This window comes from Rhagoletis pomonella, unplaced genomic scaffold, assembly GCF_013731165.1.
Source record: "Rhagoletis pomonella isolate Grant_MI unplaced genomic scaffold, Rhpom_1.0 Rhpom_scaffold_00013, whole genome shotgun sequence".
NCBI classification, from domain to species: domain Eukaryota; kingdom Metazoa; phylum Arthropoda; class Insecta; order Diptera; family Tephritidae; genus Rhagoletis; species Rhagoletis pomonella.
Window position 1 is genome coordinate 5993180 of NW_023458567.1, and position 27814 is coordinate 6020993.

General features: G+C 32.6%; 2 protein-coding genes across 3 annotated transcripts in view; both read left to right on the plus strand.

Moving 5' to 3' along the window:
• The window catches only part of LOC118748662 (tyrosine-protein phosphatase corkscrew-like), a 32814-nt gene extending 7713 nt beyond the window's left edge, over positions 1 to 25101 (plus strand). The window contains exons 2-14 of one of the 2 annotated variants that reach the window (XM_036483246.1): positions 7333 to 7495; positions 9496 to 9675; positions 9766 to 9883; positions 10055 to 10627; positions 11456 to 11730; positions 11834 to 11924; positions 12004 to 12193; positions 12871 to 13325; positions 23174 to 23368; positions 23538 to 23720; positions 23781 to 23850; positions 23918 to 24248; positions 24311 to 25101. In XM_036483246.1, the coding sequence (XP_036339139.1) occupies positions 7333 to 7495; positions 9496 to 9675; positions 9766 to 9883; positions 10055 to 10627; positions 11456 to 11730; positions 11834 to 11924; positions 12004 to 12193; positions 12871 to 13325; positions 23174 to 23368; positions 23538 to 23720; positions 23781 to 23850; positions 23918 to 24248; positions 24311 to 24895 (3409 nt within the window). In that variant the 3' untranslated portion in view covers positions 24896 to 25101. Of the gene's footprint in view, positions 1 to 7332; positions 7496 to 9495; positions 9676 to 9765; positions 9884 to 10054; positions 10628 to 11455; positions 11731 to 11833; positions 11925 to 12003; positions 12194 to 12870; positions 13326 to 13384; positions 14692 to 23173; positions 23369 to 23537; positions 23721 to 23780; positions 23851 to 23917; positions 24249 to 24310 lie in introns of those variants that run through there. The other variant, XM_036483247.1, reaches the window with a different exon arrangement.
• Positions 25102 to 25499: 398 nt separating this feature from the next.
• On the plus strand, positions 25500 to 27387 carry LOC118748668 (protein YIPF1). The gene is made up of 4 exons (XM_036483255.1): positions 25500 to 26082; positions 26148 to 26348; positions 26429 to 26521; positions 26587 to 27387. Exons 1-4 carry the CDS (start codon positions 25609 to 25611, stop codon positions 26899 to 26901), a joined length of 1083 nt encoding a protein of 360 aa, XP_036339148.1. The 5' UTR covers positions 25500 to 25608; the 3' UTR covers positions 26902 to 27387.
• The last annotated feature ends 427 nt before the right edge of the window (positions 27388 to 27814 follow it).

The window sequence follows — 27814 nt, forward strand, 5'->3', positions numbered from 1 at the left end:
CAATTGCTTTCATTTGCACTTTTGTTTTAAACTTGCATCCCAACTGTTATGCAAAACCATTGTTGCCTTGCACTACTCGCAAATATGGGTTAACGTATGAATGAGATCCATAAAAAAGCCCATAAAAATTTAAATAATTTGTAAAAAAAGTTGTGTAGAAAAGATTGTGTAAAAAAGCTTGCAAATTCACATACTTAAGTAAGTAAAAAAGTTAAGCAACGGCCTTCAATACAATGGAGAATGTAGAGAGAAAATAAAAGAGGAATGTTTTAGACCTGAAAGAAATCGTTTTCTAAGAAAAACTTTAACCATTGCATTTTTACTTAAACCATTTGCATTTTTACTTTTAATAGGGGGGTTTTTTTTTTAAGTGGAGACTTTGTAGACTTTTGGAAAATTTTTGAGAACGCGCATAAAATATAGTAGAAAATGCGCGGCTTTGAAAATTTCAATGCTTGCGCCCCTTTTAAACTTTTAGAGCGTTTGGAGACTTTAGAAAAAGTTAAAATTTTGCAGAAAAATATAGCAAAAAATGTTTTAAACAAACGTGGGATTGCCGGAAATGCATTTCTTTTTGAGTTTTCAACGTTGGGGCTTTGTAGACACTTGAGAAAATAGACAAAAACTGTGTTAAACAAACTTTCTCCAGTTTAATAGTTGTGAGATTCTCAAAAAATTGAATGTTTTAACAAAAAATTCGAACCGTAAATTTTCCGAATTTTCAATATTTTTGTAGTTTGAAAGTAAGAAATCGATTAAACTAAAATTAAAAATTTGAATATTCGCCCAAAATATAAAAATGCTGTCAAGTGTAATAGAGTATATAAAATAATCTCCATATTACTCTACACAATGTTCAGTTTTTTTTTTTTTATATTAAAAATATTCTTTTTCTATTTAACTTTAACCAAATAGTTATTGAAAGTCTTCGTGCACTACAATTCCGAAAATTTCGTTACTCATTATTACTCGTACGCCCTTCTCGAGGCAGATTTTTTAAAAACACATTCAATGCCATTGAACTTTGCATTAAATATGCCACTTCAAATATTTAAACAATTTAAATTCGAATAAATTTATTTCATTTAAATTTGCCTTAAATATCTACATTGTTTCACTTTTCGAATATAAATTTTGTGCGAAAAGATACTTTAAAGTAAACCAAATCCACGCTAAGTAATACATATTAAAAAAAATAATAAAAAGATAAACAAAAACACTTCCTTCATTTTAAAAATTTTATTAGACGCCTATCTATACAAAACAAAAAGGTCATTGACTAAAGCTGCACGCCTAATTGTGCTTGACTGCTACATAGCTCAACTGTTTTTTTTTAACCGCTTACGACTAATTTAATTTATGTGTAGTTAAAAGACAACGAGAGTAGCTTTTTATGAAGCACATGCAGCACATACTAACCGGCTTACTTAACCGGGTGGGTGGTTTTGCTTTTATTTACTTTGCTTAATTGTGCTATTTTATTTCCTCGCTTACATGCGTTGTTTACATACATAAGTAACTATATTTTATTCAGAACAATTTCATTAAAATGCATTACAAGTGTTTTAAAACGAACGCATTTCAATGTAAAGCTTACCAGAAGGTCTATCTTTTTGAAGTTAAATTTGTGGCTTTAGTCATGTGCTACCGTTTACTTGGAAATTTCTGGAAGTTGAAGTAATTTAAAACTTTTTTGAATAGTTGTGGGTTTTATTTTCTAGAAATAATCCGCTTACATATGTGGGTATAATTGAAAAAGTAGTTAAGCTTTTAAATTTGTGCATTTCTACAAGTTTTTTGACTTTTGGAGAGTTTGGAGACTTTTGAGACTGTGCGAAATTTGTGTATAACTGCTGTTTTTAACGCGTCTCGGCAGGCGTTAACTTATTTTATTATATTATTAACAGTTTGCAGTGATTGAAAAGAGTTTGTAGAGTTTTCAAAAGAAGAAAATTTCCTCTAAATCAAAACAAGCTAAGAAGTATATTTTCTTACAAGTACCAAATGCTGGCTTATTAGGCAACTAAATGGGACTTAAAAATTAAAAATATTTTTAAAAGATTTTGCTTTAAATTTTATTACCTGTAACATTTTGAATCCCCCTAGCGGCATACCGACTTAAACTAGATTGCCGCACAAAAGCAATCGGCTGGCATATGCTGTGCAAGTATTTATATTTTTCTTGTGTGTAGTGAAAATTAATATCGACTAAATAATTTGTTTAAAAAATTATAAAAACGTTGCTAATGAGTTTTTGCTTATTGACCGCAGTTTATCGCACAGTTGTAACTATGTACATATTTACTGCGCGCTTGAAAGCTAAGCTGTAGTAAAGGGTTCTTTTAAGCAAGTCGGAAGCCGAGCGCGGTAGGGCAGTAAACAGTGAGCGATTCAGCGTGCGTGCCTTGCGCAACAAGTAGCTCGTTATGTCTCATTAATGTGTCTACCCCACTATTATGTATCTGCTATGAATATGTATACAAGTATACATATATACATGTGTGTTTACATAATTGCTTTTATTTATTGCGGCATTTTTTTGCTTTATAAATTTATGACTTTACAACTCAATGTTCTTAATGTCGCTGACCTGACCATCGGTGACCTGTGCGTATGAGCAATATTAATTTTATGCATGCTTCAGATGGCCTTGGTAGCTTACATGCATACATACAAGTACATACATACATATTTGCTTTATTGCATTATTTTACAGTTTGTTCAACTATGAAGTGTGAGAGTCTTTATTTAAAATATTTATTTGTTTACATGTTTTATTTTACTTCTGTTTAATATTTGTGAATGAGAAAATGCGCGCATCCTCTCCACTTCGTTTCTTGCCTTCCTCTTAAATTCTATTCTAATATTTTCTTGTTTATTCAAATTTACCATTTTGGCCGTTGAAAATTATTATATACACATACAGTAGAACTTCGTTAATCCGGATATGGTCCTTCTGTAATCCGACAGGGTTATAAAATAAAAATTTTCTATTGTTTACATTGTAATGCGGACCGGCCGACAACGGTCTCGGTAATCCAAACCTTTTTTTAATTTTAAGTTACTATTCCTTTATATTCTATTTTTAAAGTTTATATTCAGGTCATTGTTATACTTTTAATAAATGCAGAAACATTTATGGGTGTTTATTCCTCAGAAATTTTAATGCCTTTGGTAATCCGGATTACCGAATAGTCCGGATTGAGCTTGTTTTTAATTCATCCGGATTAACGAAGTTCTACTGTACATACTACAAATATACATATTACTATATACACATTAATATCACTTTTTTCTACATTTGGCCAGACGCTAACATACTGTTTTCACAAATTTCTCACACACCCATAATTTTTTAACTTTTTCTGTTTGTTATTTAGTTTTTATATTTCCATGCATACACACATACAAACATACAATTGGATATTTACTGAGAAGTTAAAAATTGTTATTTAAGTTGTGCATGTAAATGTGTCAGTAAATCCAGTTAACTACTTAAATTGCAATGTTAGAGCTGAAATTTGATTAGTGAAGTCTTTGGAGTTTGTTTAATCCTTCAAAAGAACCATGTATTACCAATTTAAGAAAAAATAATAACTCTGAAGTATATTTCGGGCTTTGGAGAATTTGGAGACTTTTCAGAAATACACAATTTTTCTTGTACTCATCAAAAAAGTGCGCAACAAATTGCCGTAACGCATTCAAAAACAAATGCGCAGTAGTGTAGAGTTTGGAGACTGCCTGGAAATATGTGAAAACATCATAAAATTGTGCTTTCGGTTCAAAAAAGTTAACGTAACTATGTATTTTCTGCGTACAAAATTAATGTAGCCACCGTAAAAACGATAACGAAAATACGTTCATAAGAAATCGACTTCAACCAGTCCAGACTACATTTTAAATGTATGTAAATACCCAATTAGAAGAGCATTTATAAACACGTGGAAAATATATTGATTGCTATGTTTATAAGTAGATTAATTTAGTCAACCGTACTGATTATGCATTTCTAGAATATGGCGACACAAATTTTTTTAATTGCTTACTATTCAATTAACACAATTAGAGTGCATCAAAGATGATGCCTTATAAATATTTAAAGAAAAGTTTTTATGCAATTAAACGATTGACATGACTGAGAGCATCTTAAATAGACTAAATGCTAAGTCACATAAAACAAAATAGTAGCAGTTAATGAATTATTCAAATATTTCCAATAGAAAATACGAAAGTATTTGAAAAGTATTTACTTTTGAAATTAGCATCATAATTTTTGTAATTACTTTAATTAAAGCGTCATTAAATGCAGACTTTAGATACGACAGTTAGAAATTTAACTATGTTATTTTTTATTTCTAATTCAATAATAAAATTTGCGATTCTCAATTTCTAACTATATCAAGTGTTATTAGGAAACCGTTTTTAATAAGAAGCGAAAGCACTTTAGCTCATTTACTACAAGCAAGTGCCATAGTAAGCTACTCAAAGCTGAAGTGGAAGTTTAAGGTTCAAAGAAGCTTATTTGTTTGCATAAAAACTTTGTTGGCTGCAGTTATTTATTTAAAATTGTAATGGATTAAGTATAAGTTAATGCTAGTTAATTTTTAAAGACGATTTTAAAAAGTGAAACGAGAAAATTGCTAACTTTGAGACGCTTGTATGCACAGGATGTAGCAGAAAATTTCCGAAATATTTAAAATTTAAAATCTAGCGCTTAAAAATCAATTACGCACATTTTTGAAGTTAGTGTAGAGTTTGGAGACTTTTGAAAAATTATCTTGAAATTAATTTTTTCAAGCTATTTCACGTTTTGCAATATTTTTTGCTGAAATTACACTAGACAATTTTTTGGAGACTTTTAAAACTTCTACAAAATCAATTCAACATTGATTATGTGTACAAGCAATCGCAAGGTATTCATAGCGATTTCGAATTTTTCTACAAATTACGACTTTCAAAATTTGTATACATAAATAACTTGAAAAGCATATATCCTTAGTAATTTAAAATGACACACAATCCCATATGCAGACCAGTGACCTTCATTTTCTATTGCAGCTGTACCATCTCCCACCAGCAGAGTTCCGCTTGCCATGTTATGGCATGACTCAACACTGGCTAATACTTGTACACATAAGTTTGGTAATTACAAGCCACAACTTACATGTGGCAAGTTTCCTTGAAATTTCCGCTTCTGTGTATAGGTCTTTCACATTAAAAATTAAGTAAATAAGAAATCATAAAAAATAAAATATGCAGAGCAATAACAATGAAAATGCAATTCCTTCCGACATGGCCTTGGCGATTACTTGCGAAATTGTGAAATACTACATTGTACATGCATATGCATATGTATATGTATATTAGCTGAGGAAGCAGAAATCATGAGGTCAACTTACCCCCTCATTTCTACAAAACTATATACATATGTATGATGCAACAGCCTATAAAGCATATGGAATGAGTTGGAATACGTACTCGCCAGGTCTGATATCCAAAGCTGCATTAGCCTATTCACCCCATTGGTAGTGAAGAGCGCACAGAGCATAGCGCTCATTGCCAGAGAGAGCACACTTGCTCAGCTGTTCCGGGCCAAGTGCAAGTTGCCTTTTTCGTTCGTTGGCAAAACTGCAGTGAACAATGCAACTTAGCCATAAACAAAACGCTGTACATGTATGTATGTATTTGCCTAGCGCCTTATGTGTATGAGTGTGTATGAGCGCTAATTTTTATTGTTGCTGATTTTCCATGACTGCTGCTCAGGCCATTCGAGTGCGTTGTGTTGTGTTGTGTTGGTCGCAAAATAAGCTAACAGGCAGACAAGTAGGGTGTCGAGTTGGGCGTTTGACTGGCGCGCATAAAAGCCAGTAAGCTCACTGACTGACTGGACCTACATACATACATATGTATGTATGAACTCGCTCACAAGCAACACACTTTAGCTTTGGCTCTAATTCTGGCTCGGCACAAGTTTGGGGTTTGGTGTCGTCGCAACGCTAGGGTCGTTCGTTCGTCTGTTCTGGATATGTGTTTGAGGGTAGTTGTTGGTGCGAAGATTTCACGCTTTACTCGTCATATTCTACGCCATATGTTTTAACACTTTTGTGTGCTCTAATGCCAATTTGTACGAGTACAACATATCTACACACTTGTGTACTTATAAGTATTTGTTTTAATTTGTATGTCAGTGTGCTTGTCGTCATGTCCGTCCACACATCGCACACACACACACAGATAGGTATATTTCGAGCCAGCCAGTCAGTCAGCCGCACGAATGCTTGAACGGGCTTTTGTGCAATGCACTGTTTTTTGAGTTTTGTAGTACGCAATTGCATTGCGAGGCGAAACGGTGTCATTTAACTAGCTACTTAGACGAGAATTGTGATACCATAGTAGCAATAATTTCGTATAGAATATTCACCTTCGGACGGATTGAATTACCTTTGGGCGATAAGCGTGATTTTCGAAGAAAGTAAAGTAATAAAAGGTTAAAATTTCGTTAGTTTGTAGAAGAAGAAAAAATATATAAAAAACAAGAAAAATATACAGAACACTTCTTTCGGCCGCGTAAAGATACCATGACAGGTGAGATTTATGAAAGCAATACATTTATTGTGTTAACAAAAAAAAAAAATTAACCAATAAAAGTGATTTGAAAGAATAACGAATTAAATAGTTATCACAACAAAAGAATTTAAAGATTTATGGCCTTATTCATAAAAAATAAAGTAGGTTTAAAGAGCTTTATAAATTTACGTTTTCATACATTTTTCAATTTACAAACCTTTTATAAAGCTGCTTTATTTTTTATGAATAAGGCCATTATACGCTAAGTTAAGAGAAACTTTAAAAAAATTCGTATAGAGATTGGAGAATTTACTAGTAATGGTGAAAAATTGATTTTTGATGCTTAGAAACACGATCTACTTTTGCATCTTAATGTAAAAACTAGGTTACTTGAGAGTTGGAGAGTTTGGAGACTTTTTAAATTTCAGTGAAAATGAAATTTTTTCGCAAAAACTCGCTTTTCTTTAAATGGAGAGTTAGGAGACTTCTTAAAATTTCACTCATAATGCATCGTTGTTTATTTCCAAATGCATGATGGAAAGGTTTTAAGTCAAAAGAATGCATTTTAGATGTATACAAAAGTGTATTTCGGTATTAAATGCAAATATGGTTTCTTTTTTGTGTAAATAAAAAAATGACTTTCAATTAAGGACTCATACAGCAAGATTGTTATGAGTATGGTCTCATGATAAATTATCTTAGCAGATTTATTTTAAAATTAAAATTTTATATTCATTTTTATTTTTTGTTTTCCTTATCCAACAGATGGTTTCATGGCAATCTTTCGGGCAAAGAAGCTGAAAAATTGATTTTGGAGCGTGGAAAGAATGGTTCGTTTCTGGTGCGTGAATCTCAAAGTAAACCTGGTGATTTTGTGCTTTCAGTGCGCACAGATGATAAAGTGACGCACGTCATGATTCGATGGCAGGTGAGTGTGAAACTAAAATGACCAAAAAAGAAATAAAGTACAGACAATTTGTAAATTCACAAAGTAAATGTTTAAAATTGGTAGAAATCGATAAATACCTGACTAATTTAATTAGTGAAAATTTCAATCCAAATCGAATTTTATTTTAAAATCAAATAATTCTATAATATTGTAGTATATTTCAACAATTACCTATATATTTTTTATTTTTTAACAATTTTCCAAAGTTAAAGTTCTTAATATACTCAGCATTTTCCTTTAATGACTCAACTTAATGAAATTTGCCTTAAAAAAACATCAAAGTCACTTTATCATTTCAATGTTTTTCCTCGAAGCGCATGACCTTGAAATTTTCGTGCATAGCGAGCTTCCAGCTAACTACAAACAATACTTATTACACCAAAAGCAGCAACAACAAAACCAGCAACAACCAAAAAAAAAACAATGTCTATTGCAGCTAAGCAAACGACTAGCACAAAGCCAAAGGCACTAACAAACACAATAATAATATTTTGCAGCTATGAAGCTCAGAAAAAGTGAGAAAATGCAAAAAATAAAATTAAATAAAAAAGAACAATGTAAAAAAAGCAATAGAACAAAAAATAGTGTTAAAAATGTTAATGTGTTTTTATAGCTACCACTACAAAAACAATAGTCACAGCAATAACCTGGCTTAGATAAATGTCAACTGCGGTTAAAATAATAATAACAAACCAAATAACAAATGCAAAAGCAAAATAAATACACACATATGTATGTGTATGTATACACAGAATTATTTATGCATATTAACACTACAAATTTATATATAAATACTTCAATAATTCAATTAGTAAGAAATAGCTGCAACAACAACATAAAATATTCATAAAAGCTGAAATAAAATTTGCTTAAACAGCCTTATCGGAATAAAAAAGCAATATAAACTTTTTTTTTGCTGTAATATTTTTTTCTGTTTTGGGAACTTTTTGATACCTTTTTAAGCCTGGTTTTATGGAATATTTGTAATTTTTCCCAAAATTTGAATTTTTTGAAATCTTTACATACATACTAATATTTTGAAAATCATTTTTTTTATAATTTTTTATATTTTTTTTTTATAATTTTTCCTTAATTGTATTATTTTTTTTTAATTGTATTTATTTTTTTATTGTACCAACATTTTTTTGGAAAATTTTAAAAATTCTATTATATTTTTTTGAAACTTTTGCAATTTTTTGCAAAAAATAAAAAATTAAGAAAAGAGTAAATAAAATAAGGAACGCATACGTATGTAAATATGTGTGCACATATGTATGTATGTACATATGCATCCGTTAAAAAATTCAAAAGACTATATAAAAATTAAATAAAATGACCTAGTGTTGCGAAATTTTTCAAAGAAAAAAGCACATTATATATATATGGAAAATCGATGATAGTCTTACAAAAATTAAATATGAAAGCAAAAAGAATTTTAAGTCAAAAATGAACTTAATTCACAAAAAAAAAATCGGAAGGAAACTTGGACAAATAAACTGCCGAAAATTTATTAGAACCCTACAGCGTGAGAAATTGGAGTCGTTTTTTAAATGACATATCTACTGGTTTTCATTTATTATTATTTTTAATATTTTTTGGGTTTATTATTTTAGTAAGTGCATGCATATTTTATATTGTTGCTGGGATTTTTTGTCGCTTTTTCTAAAATAGTTTCCTTTAGTTTGTTTTTTTTTCATACGTTATAAATTGATTTCGCAGCTTTTGTTGCGTCTGTTGTTGCTGGCAAAATATACAAAAACAATAAAAATGTATATGTGTGACATGTAGAAAACTCGCTTTTTTTCATACTTTTTCTTGCGTTTACACTTCGGTGTTATTATTTGGACCGTATTAGACACACTTTAAATACCTTCACACCTGAGAGTGGAAAAATATGTGTATATACATACATAATTACTTATATCTACGGAAATTAATTTACACCTTCTCCCCTTTTTCTCTCCCTTGCTCCTTCGTAGGACAAGAAATACGATGTTGGCGGTGGTGAACCCTTCGACACTTTATCCGAACTCATCGAACACTATAAACGCAATCCGATGGTGGAGACGTGCGGCACAGTGGTGCATTTGCGGCAGCCATTCAATGCGACGCGCATCACTGCGGGGGGCATCAATGAAAGAGTCGAACAACTGGCCAAGGTGAGTGGTTGAGCGCACACTCTACTCTACATACATATATACATACATAACTGAGATTCAAAAATTTAATTTCCTTTTCCTTCTTGCTAGGGTGGCTTCTGGGAGGAATTCGAATCGCTGCAACAAGATAATCGCAATATGTTTTGTCGCATTGAAGGCTATAAGCCCGAGAATCGCGGCAAGAATCGCTATCGCAATATACTGCCCTGTAAGTTACATATACATCCACACAAGTATACCCTTGTTAACTTATTCAGCGCACAGCAACGTTGACGTTGGCACGTGCGAAAATGTTTTTGCATGACAATTTTTCAAAATTGATTATTAAAATTTTCCATTATTATTATCTCTCTTCCTCTCGCTCTGCATCCACTCTTAGATGATCATACCCGCGTTAAACTACTCGATGTGGAGAAAAGTGTGCCCGGCTCTGAATACATTAACGCGAATTATATTCGCCTGCCCACCGATGGCGATTTGAATAGCATGAGCTCATCGTCAGAGAGTTTGAATGCCACTGGCTTGGTGGCCTCTTGTCCCGCATGCACCGCCGCCCAAATGCAGAAGAACTGCACCAACTGTCAAATGCAGAATAAGACTTGTGTGCAATGTGCTGTGAAATCGGCCATATTGCCTTTGAGTAACTGTGCAACTTGCAATAAAAAATCGGATACGATGAACAAACATAAACGCAGCGATTCATCTGCCTCAACCGCAACGAGTTTTAGCAGCGCTGGTGTTTGTGGTGCTGGTGGTTCGCGGTCGGCGCTAGCCGGTTGCAATGCTGGCGGGTTGTTGAAGAAGTGTAGCAATGAGATGAACGAACGTGATATGTTTAAGGTGTACATTGCGACGCAGGGCTGCTTGCCGACCACGATTGTCGATTTCTGGAACATGATCTGGCAGGAGAATACGCGCGTCATCGTGATGACAACCAAAGAGATTGAGAGAAGTAAGTCTGCGATAGTGTCAAAAATACTCTTTCTTAGAGTTATTGGGCTCCATTCAAGTTAAAGCATAATTCAGCTCAAATTTACTAAAAAAAATGTCCGCGCTTTTTGCTTTTAAATAGTTTACATAGAAAATCATATAAGACAGTACAAATATTAATTTACAGCTATTCAGCTCAGTTTTACAAAAAATATAGCATTTAATAAAAAAATTTTCTTATAAATTGTATGCATATTGTAGTGGCGACCACTTTAAATGTAGATTGAAGTCTTATTCAGCTTTTAAGATCTTTTTAAGTAGCGCTTAAAATCGTTTGTGACGCCATTCAGCCAGTCAAGCATAAAAAAATCGTATTCAGCGCAATACTTTCTTATAAATTTTACAATTAAAGTAGTTTAAGATTCTGGCAATGCCGATTGCAGCGTTATTCTGCCCAAAGAAATCGTGAAAATTTGCAATAATCTCGAAAAACGATTTGTAGGTATTTTGTACTCTCGTTTGATAAGAATAAAATACTTAACTTCCAGTTTCCCATAATTTTTAACTAAACTAAAAACTAAATAAATACTTTTATTAGCGGACAGATATCTAAGTAAACAAACTATTAATTATTGATAAGTTAGATTCAGCTACCGGTATATAAATAACAAATTTTTGTGTAAAAGAAAAATAATTTCTTCCTTATTGGCGCTCTCAAAATAACTGCAACAGTTCAGCTAAATATATTTTTGAAAAATTTCTTGTGCACGGAAATTTCTGGCATTTCCGCTGTAACAGCTGCTCCTGCGCGTTCTGTGTTTTTAATTTTTTCGCTTTAATTTACTTGCAGATCGCAGTAAATGTGCTAAATACTGGCCGGATGAGGGCCAATGCCGACAATTCGGCCCGGCGAAGATACAATGTCTCTCGGAAAGCAAAACCAGCGATTATACGCTGCGCGAATTTATCTTCTCCTGGCGCGATAAGCCTGAGCGCCGCATCTATCACTATCACTTTCAAGTATGGCCCGATCATGGTGTGCCACAGGATCCGGGTTGTGTGCTGAATTTCTTGCAAGATGTAAATACAAAGCAGAGTCAGCTGACGCTGGCGGGCGAGAAGCCGGTAAGTGGAAGCAAGATTGGGATTACAAAAAAAAAAAAAAAAATGTGCACTATGTATTTTAATTGGAAACAAATTAAAATTTATTTCTTATACAATATTTTAGGGTCCAATTTGCGTGCATTGCTCCGCGGGTATTGGCCGTACGGGCACTTTTATTGTGATTGATATGATTCTCGATCAAATCGATAGATATGGTAAGAATTCCGAGAAGGCGAGAAAGAGTATAGAAGTAGGAACTAATTATGCAAATGCTTTTATATTTTCACCACACAGGTCTCGACACCGAAATCGATATACAGCGCACAATACAAATGCTACGCTCCCAACGTTCTGGTTTAGTACAAACTGAAGCACAATACAAATTTGTTTATTATGCTGTGCAGCATTACATACAAACGCTGATACAACGTAAACGTGCCGAAGAGCAGAGCTTACAAGTCGGACGCGAATACACAAATATCAAGTGAGTGCTACTGTATGCAAAATTTGTTTTAGTCTTTCGTGACCAAAAATTGTGAAATTTTTTAGTGGGCTTATAAGGCTCTTAAACTCAACTATTTAGTCGCTAACTTATCGCCTAAGGGGTTATTGTGAAAGCAAAGGGCAATGAGCTGAAAATTAAATTTTTTTTATAAACGCTAACCCAATAGAAGCCGTCAGAGTAAATGGGATAAGAAGAGTAATAGGGATTTTTCTTCGAAACCTCTTACAAAAATTTTAGGCAATTTAACATATTTACTTTTTCTATTCAGCTCTGCTGTAAAATTTGGAAATTGCTTTTACCTTTGTATTTAAGACAGCATATGATAAAAGCTAACTGAATTCCAATTCATGTTATAAGCTGTCGAGCTAAATTTTTTTTGCCAAATTGCAAAGGCAGTTTTATAGAAAGAAGGAATGGAATCAATTACATTGTTTCAATAAGAGTTTTTGTGTACAAGCAATCTTTAAAGGCGTTTTAAGGTTTGCATTCATATAAACAAGAACGTGGAATAGCAGTATTCCTAAAATTTTAGAAAACTCAGGAAAACTTGCAGGCGAGCATATCTTTTTATTTTACTTCTTAATTTGATTAAAATGCTTTAAAAAATATTATATTGACAAATTATAACATCTTCCTCTCCTCTCTCTCCTCACCAGATACACCGGCGAAATAGGCAGTGACTCACAAAGATCTCCGCTACCACCAGCAGTTTCTAGTATAAGTTTAGCAAGTAAAAACTCCACAGGTGCCAGCAGCAACTTGCTGTCCTCTGCCACAAACAACTGCAGCAGCACTAATGTCGGCGCCGCCTCAGATGGCGTCAATCACTATGCAGGTGCTGCGGCCAAGCAACAACTTTATGGTGGTGGTGGTGCCGCAGCGCCGCCGTTGGCTACAAAAAAACAAGCACCGCTCCCACCATCGCCGGCCAGTGTACTCCTAGGCATCGGCAACCCAAAGACGGGCGATAGCAACAGCTATCATCATCATCATCAACAACAACACCAACACCAACAAAGCGCCATACATCCGCAGCAGCAGCAACAACAACAAACAGCGTCAGCGGCAAATGCATCCGCCGCTAACGCTGCCGCCGGTGCTGCTGCGGCAGGTAAGCAGGTATTCACACGGCCCGGTATTTTCAAATTGTTGACTCCCATCATTTTACAGCCAACGAAAACATTCCCAAAGACATGAGCATGCGCACAGGCAGCGGTCAGCAGCCGAAACAGCAGTCGCATTCGCATACGCAACAACAGCCACCACCTCCGACACCGCCACGCGCTAGCTATAACACATGACAGTTAAAGTTTTAAAATGAGCTCTATTCCTCATGAGCTCATAAGCGTGCGCAGTTGCTTCAAAAGCGAATTTGTACGCGCGCGTTACTTTCTTTCATGCATCCTTCAACAAAAACGCACTTTTAAGTGGACGTGATGTGGTGGTCGTATATGCGGTGTGGAGACAATGAAAAAAGTCGATAATACAACAAAACCTAGAAAATACACTCACGCTTCCCTATCTTTCGCTAGAGTTTTTTTTTTCAAAACCAATTTTGTATTTCGAATGTGCGCTCGAAAGCTCTGAAAACTATTTGTTTGCATTAAAAGCGTTTCACGTTTTCATCTTAACTTATGCACACAAATTGTTTGCGCTCCTTACTTTTAACTTACTTTTTACGCCATTTTTAATTCTTAACAATTTTTATGTTTTTTTTTGAAAAAAAAGGATTCTAAATGAACTCTCTCTGAGACCTCTCGTTTATGGTTAAAGATTTATTTTTATTACCTGAGCTGGTACCCTTCTTGGTTTCTTTCCACCTCCTTACCTTTTATATTCCCTGGCTTTTTTACCCCTTGATTTGCGCGTTCCTCTTCGTGTTTTTTAATATATTTCTTAAGATAATAATTCTTTGTAATGCTGGTTATTGTTGTTGTTGTACTAGAGTAGTTTGTTGCTGCTGTGCCTGTTGCTGTGTTTTTTTTTTGTAATTTTTGTTGTAGTTTTGTATCGCTGCATGGTAGTTTACGCAGCGTTAAAGTAAACGTAAAACGTACAGAAAAATGAAAAATGAAAACAAAAAAATAAAACAAAATATATATTCATACGAAAAGCGTGGATTGTGATCTGTATTGATGCATTAAAAATTTAATAGAAGTAAGTAAAAATAAAAATAGGTTGTAAAAAAAAAAAAATTAGTGATCAAAAAGCAGTAGAAAAGGAATATTTTGCAGTTTTTAAAAATTTTCAAATTTCAAGCGTATGAAAAATTGGGTAAAGGTTCGAAATCTTAATAATACAATCCGCAAATATAATAGAAATGGGATTTGTGAAACTTGAAAACATTTTTGCCGAAATTAAGTTCTGGTAGCATTTTGCTTTAAGTTTGTAAAGATTAACATAGTTACTGATTAATTTTTAAATAAAAATTCTTAAAAAGTATAGAGAATCAAAAAAATGTTCAACTGAGTTTAGGCCTTTGATTTAGAAAAAAACTAAAAAAATACATTTCCCCGTAGGAACCGGTAGCTAAAAAAAAACATTAAGTAAGAATTCAGAGCAAAGGACTTTCATTGCAACAGTGAAAAACATATACCTAAAGCATTCGAGCTCCAATAAAATAATAAAAAACAATAGAAAAAAGTAAAAAAAAATAAAAAAAACTTATTATTGAAATTTACTTACAAAAAATCCAGTTTTTTTAATTCAAATATCATTAACAAAAATCGAAAAAAGTAGCTGAAAAAAAGTAATTTCCCAAAATTTTCAAACTGAGCTTACAGAGAAAATCCTTTGCAAAACTATATAGTTACGTTTTTTCGGTTAGAATAAATTATATTTTTTTGCAAGATTTGTATAAAAATGGCAAATTTCTTTACAAAATCCCATTTTTAATAAATTCAAATTTCGAAAAAAAACTTCCTTAAAAATTTCAACGAATTAAAGCTTTAAAAATAAATGGGACTTGAATATTTCAAAAACTGCTTAAAACATTTCACAAATCCCACTTTCTTATGAAAAAAATTGTCCGCGTCAAAAAAAAAAAAAATAAACACACAATGCTATAATCTACATAAACATACACAATATTATATTTTATACAACACAAACACAATACACACAACAACAAATATTCTGTTTCGCGCTGCTGCCTTTAAAAAAATATTAAAAAAACTCTAAAATTTTGTTTTTATTGAATATAGATACATACGATATGATTGGAGTATTCGTAAATGTGGCGCAAGTGTCGTATTGTTAGATGTCGTAGACTCTTTAAAGGTTAAACATATATATAGCGGATTTGCAAGGTACAGTTATAGTCAAAATTCTTACTGCTAAAATTATTTTGTTCTGGTTTCGAGTCCTTTAAACGTACATATATTTAACCGTTAAAAACTTTACGACAGCAGACAATCGGACACTAACGACATACATATTTTTTATTTTAGTTTTATTTTTGTATTTTGTGAATGTGGAAACAATCAAAAAAAAAGGAAATCATTGTTATAATATTTTTAACACCATTATTGCTGCTGTGTAATTATTTCATACATTTATATTTACCTATAATTAATAAATTTACAAATTTTACACGAAAATTTTTATTTGTTTTATATTTTAAATTTCTTAATTTCAATTTGTTCGCTGATTTACAGCTTTTTCTTGTGCTGAGTTTTATTTGCGCTACCGCTGGTAGATTTTCTCCAAATTAATTTAATGCTCCTTAAAAAGATTTAATCCTTACATTTTTAATGCTTAATTTATGAGAAAGCTGCTTTTGGTGAGTTTTGCTGGAATTGGTTTAAACAAATTTTCAAGTTATTTGAAATTTTGGAAAAAATAAACACCTTTGCGTTTTTTATTAAACAATTTTTGGTTTACATTAGTTTTATTTAAGATTTTTCACCTTACCTCCTTTATTTTGGTTTCCATAGTTTTTATGTGTAGCTGTTTGTTCTTTTTTCTTACGATATGGAAATAAATATATTTTTTAAAACTTATTATTCAAATTTTTTGTAAATCTAAAAATTTTTGAGCAGTGGTATTTAAATAAAATTGCCTAAATTAGCAGCATTCTAAATTTAGATATGTCATCGTTTTGTGAATATTTTTCTTTTGTTTATAATTTTTGCGGAATTCGGTGGGAATTTGCTCGAATTGGATCTAAATCAGAGTAGTTAGCATTGAATTTGATTCAATTGACAAATTTTGGTATAATTTTTCAAGTAACGCCTTTTTTATTTATATATTTCTTATAATTCCGAAGTTTTTTAGTTATTTTTACAAACAAATTAAAATTATTATTTGTACCATAATTGAGGTCGTGGAAGCAGAAGTGGCCTAGCCGATTTTTTTTTGTACTTACCTACTTAACATAGTCTCAAATGTAATAAATTTTAAAATAAAAACGCGTATTCCTTAATTTTAAGACAAGGTTTTATATTGTACCAACAAATAATGGAATAAGCGAACTTTATTTTATAATTTATCACATTTGAGGTCAATTTGTAGGTAAGTACAAAAAAAAATGGGTTAGGCCGCTTCTTCTCTCATGGCTTAAATTATATAATTTTTTTTTTAATTTCGTGAACAAGTGAATTTATTTTTGAATTTTTCGTCACTATCAATTTTAAATCTATTTAAACTTTCTTTTATTCCATTAAATTTATGTTCGCTCTTTAATTTTTCTTTGCTTTAATTTTTTATTATTTTATGTTTTTAAAATTTTTTTTCTTTTTTAAATTTTGTTTAAAACCCTTTTTACGTTTTTTAAGGCGTTTTAACTATTTTAAATTTCCTTTAATTTTTAATTTTATTTTATTTCCTAGATTTCAAAAAGTAGCCCTCGCTTCCGCAAAAGTTATTTGAAAAACTTAAGAAAAATTAACAAAATTTTATAATTTTTGTAAAATTGTATGCTATGTGAAAACTAAATTATTTTAGAATTAAATTGAACGATTTGAAAATTGCGAATTGTGTTAATTTTATGTCTTAATGATTAGCTGCTACGTGTGAAAAAAATTTATTAAAAACAATTTCAAAATCATTGTTTTAGACTTAATACAATTTGTTCAAATGTTAAACGCGAAATTTGTGTATTGTTGTCAATTAGCAGTAGGAAAGAAAATAATTATATTTATATATTTTATACATACAAACAAATATGATAAGCATGAAATTAGCTGTCTTTTAAAGCAAAAAACAACAAATACGAATTATGTTAGCAATACGAAAAATTAATCGCTTAAAATTATATTACAATTAAGATTATGCTTGAAAATGCGAAATAAAAATCATTTTACGTGTAAGCAAATAAATTGTTTTTAAATAATTTTAATTAATTTGTAATATTTGTATGCATGATGTGTAAATTTAGAAACAATAAGAGTGCAACCGACATAAACATAAATAAACCGATACACATAGTTAAAATGCTTTGGTTTTTGTTTGGTTTTTGGTTAACATTTTTTACTTTAAAAATTAAGTTTGATTTTTTTATTTTGAAATATTTAAAAATTGTAAAAAAATTGTTTATATTTGATTTTTTGCATGTTTTTATTTACAATTTTTTAATTTTTTTGCATTGTTCTTTAATTTTCTGTAGTTCTTTTTAATGATTTTTTAGTAATTTTTGTAATGTTTTTTTTTTAAATCTTTACGCAAATTATTATTTTTTTAAACTTAATTATTTGCTGATTAGGCTGACTAAATATATTTACAAAAAATTACTGTTAAAAAGGGAAAAGCTTTACGCAAAGTATGCAAGTGGCGTCCCAGATAAAAACTAAACCACAAATCAGAAAATGCTGCTCTCAAAACCGAAAAATATAGTAATCTAAAAGCGTTGTAAATAAACAAAAGAACGCATAAGTAAGAATATAAACTATTGATACATGTAAATATATGTATATCTACAGATTATATACTAAACATATAAACTTCACACACACATTGTTAATACACGTATTTACTACATACATTTATGTAAATACTTATAATTTTTACAATAATTAATAAATATACTATGAATTTTTGTATTTTTGTAGAACATTGCACACACAAACACATGTTAAGTGCGGAAAATGGCAACATTTTTTATTGAAAATATTTTTTGTTTTTGTATTTTTTATTTTGTGTGTCTCTCGCTTTGCGTTAATTATTAAGAAATAGCGAGTAAGCGAAAAGCAAAAGAGTTAAGTTCTCAACGAATCAAAAAATAAAAGAAACAAAAATTTATATATTTACATTTAGTTATAGAATTAAATAAGCACATGAACTAAGTGAAAAAATATAAATAAAATGCAAACATATACTTTTAATTTCGTTCTGGTTTTGTTTCTTTTGTTATTTTTTTTCTAAAACCAAAAAAAAAACGAAAGCGAGGAGTTTAGTTAGTTAAACACAGCGTGAAATTTTATTTAATTTGTTTACCAAAATACTTTGCGATACGAAATGCATATGTATGTGCAGAGCCAAAACTTCGGCCTCTAGGCATTTTTCTTTTGGAATTTTCCGACTCAAAAATAGTAAATGTGGCTATTAAATACGCGAATATTTCAATAAATAATATTTCAAGCAACATGTTGCTGATGAAATTGCTGCCCAGCTATTAAATGAGACACACAAATGTGCCTTGGTTTCGATACTGCAGTTGAATACCAAGAATCGATGATCAGGAAGCATGTAAAATGTGTCCTTTTTTATTTTTTTTTAATAATTGAAACCTGAACGGTAGTAAAGACATTTTGAGCAAAAATGTTGCTAGCAGCATGTGTTCAGCAACATTTCCTTTTTTCATATATTTTTTAACAGTAATCAATACTTGACACCTGAACTGATGTAGAAACATTTTGTGCAAAAATGTTGCTAGCAACATGTGTTTAGCGACATTTTCCCCTTTATTTATTTTGTTTTTAATAGAAATAAATACCAGACATCTGAGCAAATACGTTGGTAGCAGCGTGTGTCTAGCAACATTTTTTATATATTTTTTTAATAGAAATCAAAACTTGACACCCGAACGGGAGCAAATCAATACCTCACACTTTTTAAGCAGCAAAACTTGTTCCAGCAAACATTTACCGTTTATTAAATTACTTTTATTAAAACCCACACGGCACTGTAATCGGAAGCAAAGAGTACAGATATTTTTGAGCAAAAAATTTTGCTAGCAACATGTATATGGCAATATTTTTTTAACAAACAATTAAAACTTAATTTATTTATAAAAATTTTTATACATTTAATGATTTTTTTAAGATCTTTGCTTATTCAGGCAGGTTCTGTAACTCACTTCCGAGAGGATTTCAACCAAAGCCACATTGAATTCAAATTGAATGGGATTGAAATTCACCTGGAAGTAAATTGCAGAACCTGCCTGATTATTCTCTATAAACTTGAATCTTTAAAGCCCAGCTAGTCTAGACTTCATTTTCGAAACATAGCTTAATTTAATATTTTGCCCAACCTGTTGTATGAGAAACCGTGTTGGCGGTTAGTTAATACTTAACTTACCGTAAGAAACTTAACAAACTGTAAGTTTTACATTCTTAAGTTACGGCCTTACGGAAATTGAGAGCGGTGAGAGAATCAGGCTTGCCAGATTTTCGTTTTTGTATTTCTTTAAAATAAGTGAACGCTAAAATTTTTTGTTGCATGATTTTTTTTTTATGTGGCATTATAAGCGGCGAATAGTCGACCAGCTGCAAAAGAAAATACAAAAACAAAATATGTTTGCTTCTGGCTTAAGTTGACGTATTGAGTAATCTTTCACTATTTCTTAAGGTAAGTTAAGCTAAGTCTAGACTAACTGAGCTTTTAAGTTGCCATTTATTTTCAGCTACACTTTTCGTTGTTTTTTTCTCAACACCAAAACGTGATTACGCTATTACTCAGCATACACTGTGAAAAATGTAAAAGTAAAAAGTCCAAAAAACTCAGTAAAAAGGTAAAAAGGGAAAGTAGCGAAAAATAACTGCACAGGAGAACTTTAAAAGTGTAGTAAAAAGAGCAGTTAGGATAAACAATTTTTTTTTTGCAAGTGTAGAGCTTAAGAAATTTCAGACAGCGAGAGAAACGTGTGTGCGGATAGAAAGATAGTAAAATAAAGCAGCAAATGGAAAGCCAAAAATAAGGGGATGAATGTTAAAAAATGATGCAGTTTCTGAAACAAAAGCAAATAAAATAAAAATACATATACGAGAAAAAATGCAGCGAAATGAATATTTTGAATTCAAGATGATTGCAAGAAATTAGTAAAGCAAAAGTATTTAAATAAAAACATAATTGATGTATGTGAGAAAATGTTAAATATTGAAGTAGAAAAAACTTTAAATTATCAAAAAGCGTATTTATTGTGAACGTAAACCAACGAGCAGATGTAAGAATTATTCTTATTGATAGTGAGAAAAAAACCACAATTATTTGCATAGCAAGGAAGATTAAAGATTAAAGAGTAGTTAAAAAATATATACATACACACAATACCTAAAAATAATAATGAGATAATAAAACAAATTTATAACCAAACCAAGTAGTTAAAAAAAAATGAAATAGGGAGTGAAATTAATGAGGAGCTAAGGTAAAAAAGTTCAGTTACATTTGAAAAAAAAACGACAGTGAAATATCAAATTTGGAGAGCAAACAATGGGGGTTAAATTTTATGAGTGTTTTTTTTGTGAAAGTGGTATAAATGATTGGGAACAAAAAAGTGAGAAAGCAAATTGTTGGGGCATGTTCTGAAACCCCTACGATTTACAATCGGACCGGAACGATTTACAAAATCTTTTTTGAAAATTTCTTAACAAACAGGCAGCAATTTCGTACTAAATCAATGAAGATGACATAATAAGCCTTCAGCTGTTTCCATTTGAAATGTTGTTAATTTCATTAAAAATTAAACAAATATTTTGCAAGCTCAATTCGTACGATTTTCAGAACATTCCCGATTGTTCAAAAGCAAATTAACTGGGAAAAGCTTCTCAGACAGAGAAAAGCTCATTATGGTTAAAAGACTACTAGCTGCTATAAAGATTAGATCTGACAAGTGACTGGCGAGCTGACGAATGACAGTTGACAGCTCAAACTTACATTGTTAAAGAATTGAATTCGAAATTTCGACAAAAAATATGTTCACCAGACAAATGACAACTGAAAATTTGACAACTAAAAAGCTTTCAGCTGACAACAAACATAAGAATGTTTGCATATTTTTTTGGCACAGAAAATTTTTTAAATCGAAATGTTGTACGTGCGAAAGGAAATTTCAAAAATTTCCCTCGTTGGCCAGCTGTTGCCATGACAAATGGCAGCGGATAACTGTAGCATTTATTTGTACGCTTTAAATGTGCTCTAGTTAGTACCCTGTATGTACTTGCTTTACATATGTGTATGAAGAATACAATAAATATAAAAATAAGAAGTTTAAAAAGTGGTTATGTGTAAATTAATTGAATATGTAATGTTATGAAAAATAAAAAAGAAGAGCCAAACATAATATATAAATGAAAATAATTTCTGGATATTTTGTCGAAAAAAATGAAAAAAAAAAATAAATGATTTAAGGAAAATGCAACACCAGTGGAAAGAAATTTACTAATATTTTTTTTTTAAGTTTTTTTTTCTGTATGTAAAACGTATCTGGGGTCAGTTTTATGTACATATTTTTTTTTACTGCTATTAATGCTGATTAGATTAATTATGCGGTCGCCGATTTCTTTTTTATATGCGGCCATAGGCATTGCAAGAGATTAAGCTTCAATGGCTATAAATAAATATCAATTGATTAAGGAGTTCATTTCAGTTGTAGTTTGCAATCGCATTTAATTGCTCTGCACACAGTCAGTGAAGTTCAGGGACGTTATGGCGGACCCTGCTGTACTGCCGTTCGTGTGGTAAACTTTCAATCTCAATTATTAGAAACCAACTAGAGGTACACGCATTGGATGAGCAGCTTGGCCCGGAGCCCTTTCTAGCTACCTTGTGAGTGACGTACTACTGATTTTAATTGTTCTTAATCAATACCACAGCTTTATTGCTGATCAATGCCGACTAGCGGTCTGAAAAATATTTTTGCATGTGTGTCGGTTTTTGTATCGATTGAGTAATCGCAGGTATAAGAATCCACAAGCAGTTAGTCTGACCGAACTAAGCGTATTGAGCGCACGCAAATACTGATTTGAAACGAAACCGATTGACTTTGCACGAAAAAGTAAAAAAAAAATGTAGAAAAAAATAACTACTGTTAATTGTGATTAAAAAAATAAAAAGAAGCTAAAGTAGTTTTATAACAGAGATAAATCGCTTTGAAAATATTCAACATAATGCAATAAATTTAAAAATCGTACTGACCTATTATACTAACGAATAGTAGGCATGTCGCTGGTACTATTTTTATTTTTAACTTGTGCTATCTGCTACTTCATTCATGCGAAATGGAAAGTTTATGTTGTCGGTAGTCGAATACCTGGGCCACGCGCCTTGCCAGTGATCGGCAATGTACAAATGTTAAATAAATTGAAGCCGGAATGTGAGTGTATTAGATAAATAAACAAAAAAAAAAATATATATAAATGCCTTCAAACGCCTCAGAACGGACCTTTTTTTATTGTCAGGGGCCGGACCAGGGTTTTGCTATAATTTTTGTGGTTATTTAAGTTTTCTTTTTAAAATACGCTTATAAATTTATTCCACTTCTGAATATTGCCATACACATTATATGTCGAGGGGAAGTTGAAATTTATTCATAATCTTTGGATTAATCGGTTTCGGCGCTCATATACATACCTTTGCTGTTTCGGACTTATTGTTTCAAAAATCCTGTAACTTTCCTAAGATTTCTTGAATATATTAAAACTTAAACTTCTTAGTGTGTTGCAAAATTTCAAGTTCCTGAAACAAGTAATAATTTGTAATTTCAATAAACGTGTTTTACCTCATGCCTTATTTACCTCGCCGCAGCTTTATTTCAAAGTGTCGCCGAATTTCGTGCTCGTTTTGGAGAAACGTATCGTTTATGGCTCGGGCCTGAGCTGTGGGTCTTTTTGCATAGTCCAGAAGAAACGCGTGAAGTTTTGAATGACCCGACGCTAACAAGACCAGCGGCATTCCAACAACTAAGCGTCTTGATAGGCAATGGACTGCTGATAAGTCATGGTAAGATACTAAGATTACGCAAGCAATTTTATAATTATGGTTTAAAAGTCTAGGCCTATGTAGAGAATTTCAAAAGCGCAAATTTGATAAAAAAATGTTGCTGAGGATAGCTGAAGCAGCAATATAAACATTATTTTTAATCTATTTTGTTTTTATTCCTCCTTATCAGGTAAACACTGGGAAACTCATCGCCGTGCTCTAAATCCGGCCTTCCATCCACAAATACTAAGCACTTTCACACCAACAATAGCGCTGCATGGAGACGAGTTAGTCGAAAAATTACGCGCCACTAATGGCCAGCCGATTGAAGTCAGCGATAGTCTTTTTGCCTGCATATTGGATGCCATAATAGGTTTCTTACTTAAAATCCAATTTTGAGAACTTTTAATAAGTCTGCAAAAAAAAATTCTAGAAACCTCAATGGGCAAGCAACTGAACGCACTAATGGATCCGCACAACCGCTATACGCACGCCTTTCATAAGTGTGTATAAGACTTCAGAATCCAAGTTATTTACATAATTTTCTAAACTGTCTATGAAATGCTTTAGAACCAGTGAACTTCTCTTCAAACGCATGACGAATCCACTGCTAGCTCTTGACTTCATATTTCAACACACGCGAATGTATCGCGAATTGTGCGCATCACTCGCAGTTATACACGAGCTAATGGCTGCGGTGGTAGACGAGCGCACCGATGCACTGAAAAAACAAGGGAAACTGGCATCGCAGGTTGAATCATTGCTGGTCTCACACCCAGAGGAGGCGGGCATACGCAAGCAGCGTCGCACATTGTTAGACACGTTACTAATGACTGAAATTGATGGACGAAAGTTAACTCGCGGCGAAATATGCGATGAAGTGAACACGTTTGTCTTTGCAGTAAGTATTTGGCGCCGATAAAGAAAAAAAAAATCGCTAAATAACTTTTACTTTATAATTAGGGTGTTGACACGACCACAGCGGCAATGTGTTTTGTGCTATACAGCCTTGGTAAATATCCGGCGGAACAGCAAAAACTCTTAGCGGAAATACGAGAACACTCTTTGGAAGATGCTGAATTAACGGCTGAGTCCCTAATTCGTCTGGAGTATTTGGATCTTTTTCTCAAAGAGGTGCTCCGTTACTACACCACTGTGCCACTTACAGGCCGTCAAACCACTACGGAAACTGTTATCGGTGGCCGTCACTACTGTGCTGGCGTAACACTCTGGATTAATATATATGGACTGGCGCATGATGAGCGTTACTTTCATGCGCCGGAAGAGTTTCGACCCATGCGCTTTGGGCGCGAACAAAACGAACAATTGCCACCTTATGTTCATGTACCATTTTCAGGAGGACCACACATTTGTATAGGACGAAAGTATGCATTGCTGATAATGAAAATATTAACCGTACAGATTTTACGCACATTCGATGTGCAACTGCACAAGCCACAGGAAGAGTTGGTGCTGCAGGCGCAAATGGTGCTGAAGTCTCTACAAGGGTTTAATTTGATGTTTGAACCTAGAGCGAGGAAAGGCTGAGTGTACATTTTGTATATCTAAAAAGTAACTACATATGTACATACATACATTTGTATAATTCCTTTATAAAGTAATAATGAATAAACACATGTGTATGTACATACATACATACATATATAAATAAAAGCAAGTGAAAGCTATAAGGTTGACCTTTCCGCTGCTGCTGGGCTCATCTATGTTTGCTGAAACAGAGCCTTCCTCACAATAAATATAATCACTAATATTTTTGAGGTGCTATCCCATGGCTGTTTGCTTATTTACGAGCGGAACTACATAACTACGATACTTGATTTCCTGAATTTCATTTCCGGTTGTTGTTGTTGTTTTCCGGTTTTTAGCTTTGCCAACGCTGGTTGCTAGTATTGCCCCACGTCTAGTCGATTCTTATCGATACCAATTTTTTTTTGGCTCTCCATTTATTCAGCAGCAAACAGCATTGAAAATTTTTACAATAATATAACATAATGAAATTATCTTTTTTTTTTAGAATTCTTCAAATTATCTATTTTTATAGATATTTTCCAAATATTTTTTTTTGCTTGTCATGCAACCCTACGCTTTTAACGAATACTTCACCAGCAGTTGGCAACGCTAAATCATATGTTTGTCAACGTCAAAACAACAAAGTTCTCTGTTTGGCGTTTACGTGTCGTGAACAAATATTTGAGTTTCCGCAATTTATAAAATTTTCAATTGTTTCATAGGCATTTAAAATGCAATCAAGTGGCGCAGATGACCTACTACAATTTCGCGACTACAATAGTCCACCCAACATGAGTAGTCCGCCAGCACAAATAAATGTCAACTCGCCCACCCATTCGATGAGTTCTGCGACGAGCGCAAGTCGCGGCGGCAATGATGCACTCAACGATTTAATCTATGATATGAGCAACTCCGCAGGCATAATGGGCGGTAGTGGTGGTTCAGTTAGCGGAGGCAACATGAATGCGGGCGCGGCTGGTGGTGCTGGTGGAGGCGCTGATGGCGGTGCTGATGCTGGTGCCAGCAACAAAGTGTCATTTCTCACTTTGGAATACTATCAACAGTTCTTCAATGTTGACACGTTTGTAGTATTGGAACGCATAGCTAATTCGATGATACCCAAGCGGGCTAGCGGAAATTACTTACGCTCTAATATTGGACAAAATCCAGACCTGTATGGGCCATTCTGGACTACAGTAACGCTGGTAAGTGCTTTAAGATACACTTGACTTTTTATGATATGTACCTTATTGAATTATTGTGTCTGTAGATTTTCTCAATTGCTATAAGTGGCAACATAGCTAGCTATCTGCAGCATGCCAATGATAACTACCACTGGCGCTATAATTTCCATTTAGTTTCCTATGCTGCCACTTGTATTTTCATCTATGCCAATCTGTTCCCCATTGCGTTGTGGGCGGTCTTTAAGTACAGCCTCAAACCCGTCACTGATGATGTGGAAACTGAAAGTGTAAGTTTATCCGTTTAGAAATGATTGCAAGCATACTCAAATTAAGACTTTATAAATTTGTCTAATTACCGCACCATCAGGCCAGCTACTCGCCCTCATTATTATCGTTAATGTGCGTCTATGGCTATTCTCTATTTATCTACATTCCCGTCTCTGTGTTGTGGGTTATACAGGTGGGTCCTCGCTATAAGTATGTAACTATTTAAAATGTAATTATGTAAAATTATTCGCGCTACAGATTAGCTTGCTACAATGGCTACTCGTCATTACCGCCGCTTTACTATCTGGTTCAGTATTAATTATCGTACTTACACCGGCGCTTCGTAACTCCAAGTTATCCTTATTCCTAATAATCGGCATCCTTGGTGCTCACTTCCTTTTGGCTGCAGGTTTTATGTTGTACTTCTTTCATGTACCCAGCAATTCGGTGGCATACGCGCCAGCTCCTGCTGCCTTGGAGGCTGTAACTAACGCTGCTGCGCGTGCTGTTAAACAAGTCGTACATCCGACACAAGTTGTGGGTAATATAGAACCAGTGAATGATACGCGATAAACTAATGGACCAATGAAAAACGCTGCTGAGCGCGTTACCTATTAAAATACATACATATGTTTTATACGAACGAAAATTTATTTACCTACTTGTAAATTGTTGATTTATGAATTGTTTCTTTTATGGAAAATTAGTACATATAGGTATTCATCTATATGCTCAAATGCCTCGTAAACCCGTAAACCTCGTAAACAAAATGGCTTTCCATACAAAATTAAGTAAGTTTATGACTTTTACCCGGTTACGAGGCATTTATGCGTTTAGATGAATACTCCTAGTATTTATTTCGCTATCATAAATTTAAAATAAAAATATGTGTAAAATAATGCCATTATATTTAACTTTGCAATGTAATTATTTAATTCCCTTACAATAGCGTTGATGAATAGAATATAAGAACTATGACAGTGCAATAAAACACTGTAAGCTATGGGTAAACATACATATACGAACATGAAAATAAACGCTATTAAAATATTTTGAAAAGGTAATACTCGATTTATTAAATATTTACGCAATAGTTGGCTTAACTTATTACTTATAAGGCGCTTATGCATTATTACATTTGATATTTTATTTAATTACGCTTCACTGTTCAGCAGAATACGTACATATGTATGTATATGCGCCCTTAAATAAGTTTCTGACTGTATGTAGCCCATTGCTTGGCCTTGCACGTGTCCACTAGTCGTTTCTCAACTATGCTTTTTATTTCCAACAATAGCTTGCAGTTTTCCCATTTGAATTGATGTATGTATGTATGTTACTTGCATAAAAACAATCATATGGAAAAGGGTTTCCTCGTAACTGTCATTCATAGCCATTGGCTTTGACAACACATCAGCATTCAGCCATTCATAGCATATCATTTAATTTAAATATTAAACACTTTATTCTAATATCTTTAGTGCAT

What these genes read in the sequence shown, in the direction of transcription:
- LOC118748668 (XM_036483255.1), top strand. Translation starts at nt 25,609, where the DNA reads ATGCAATCAAGTGGCGCAGATGACCTACTACAATTTCGCGACTACAAT. An exon ending in TCTGGACTACAGTAACGCTG is followed by an intron (nt 26,083 to 26,147) that starts GTAAGTGCTTTA and finishes TTGTGTCTGTAG; the next exon opens with ATTTTCTCAATTGCTATAAG. An exon ending in CTGTGTTGTGGGTTATACAG is followed by an intron (nt 26,522 to 26,586) that starts GTGGGTCCTCGC and finishes TTCGCGCTACAG; the next exon opens with ATTAGCTTGCTACAATGGCT.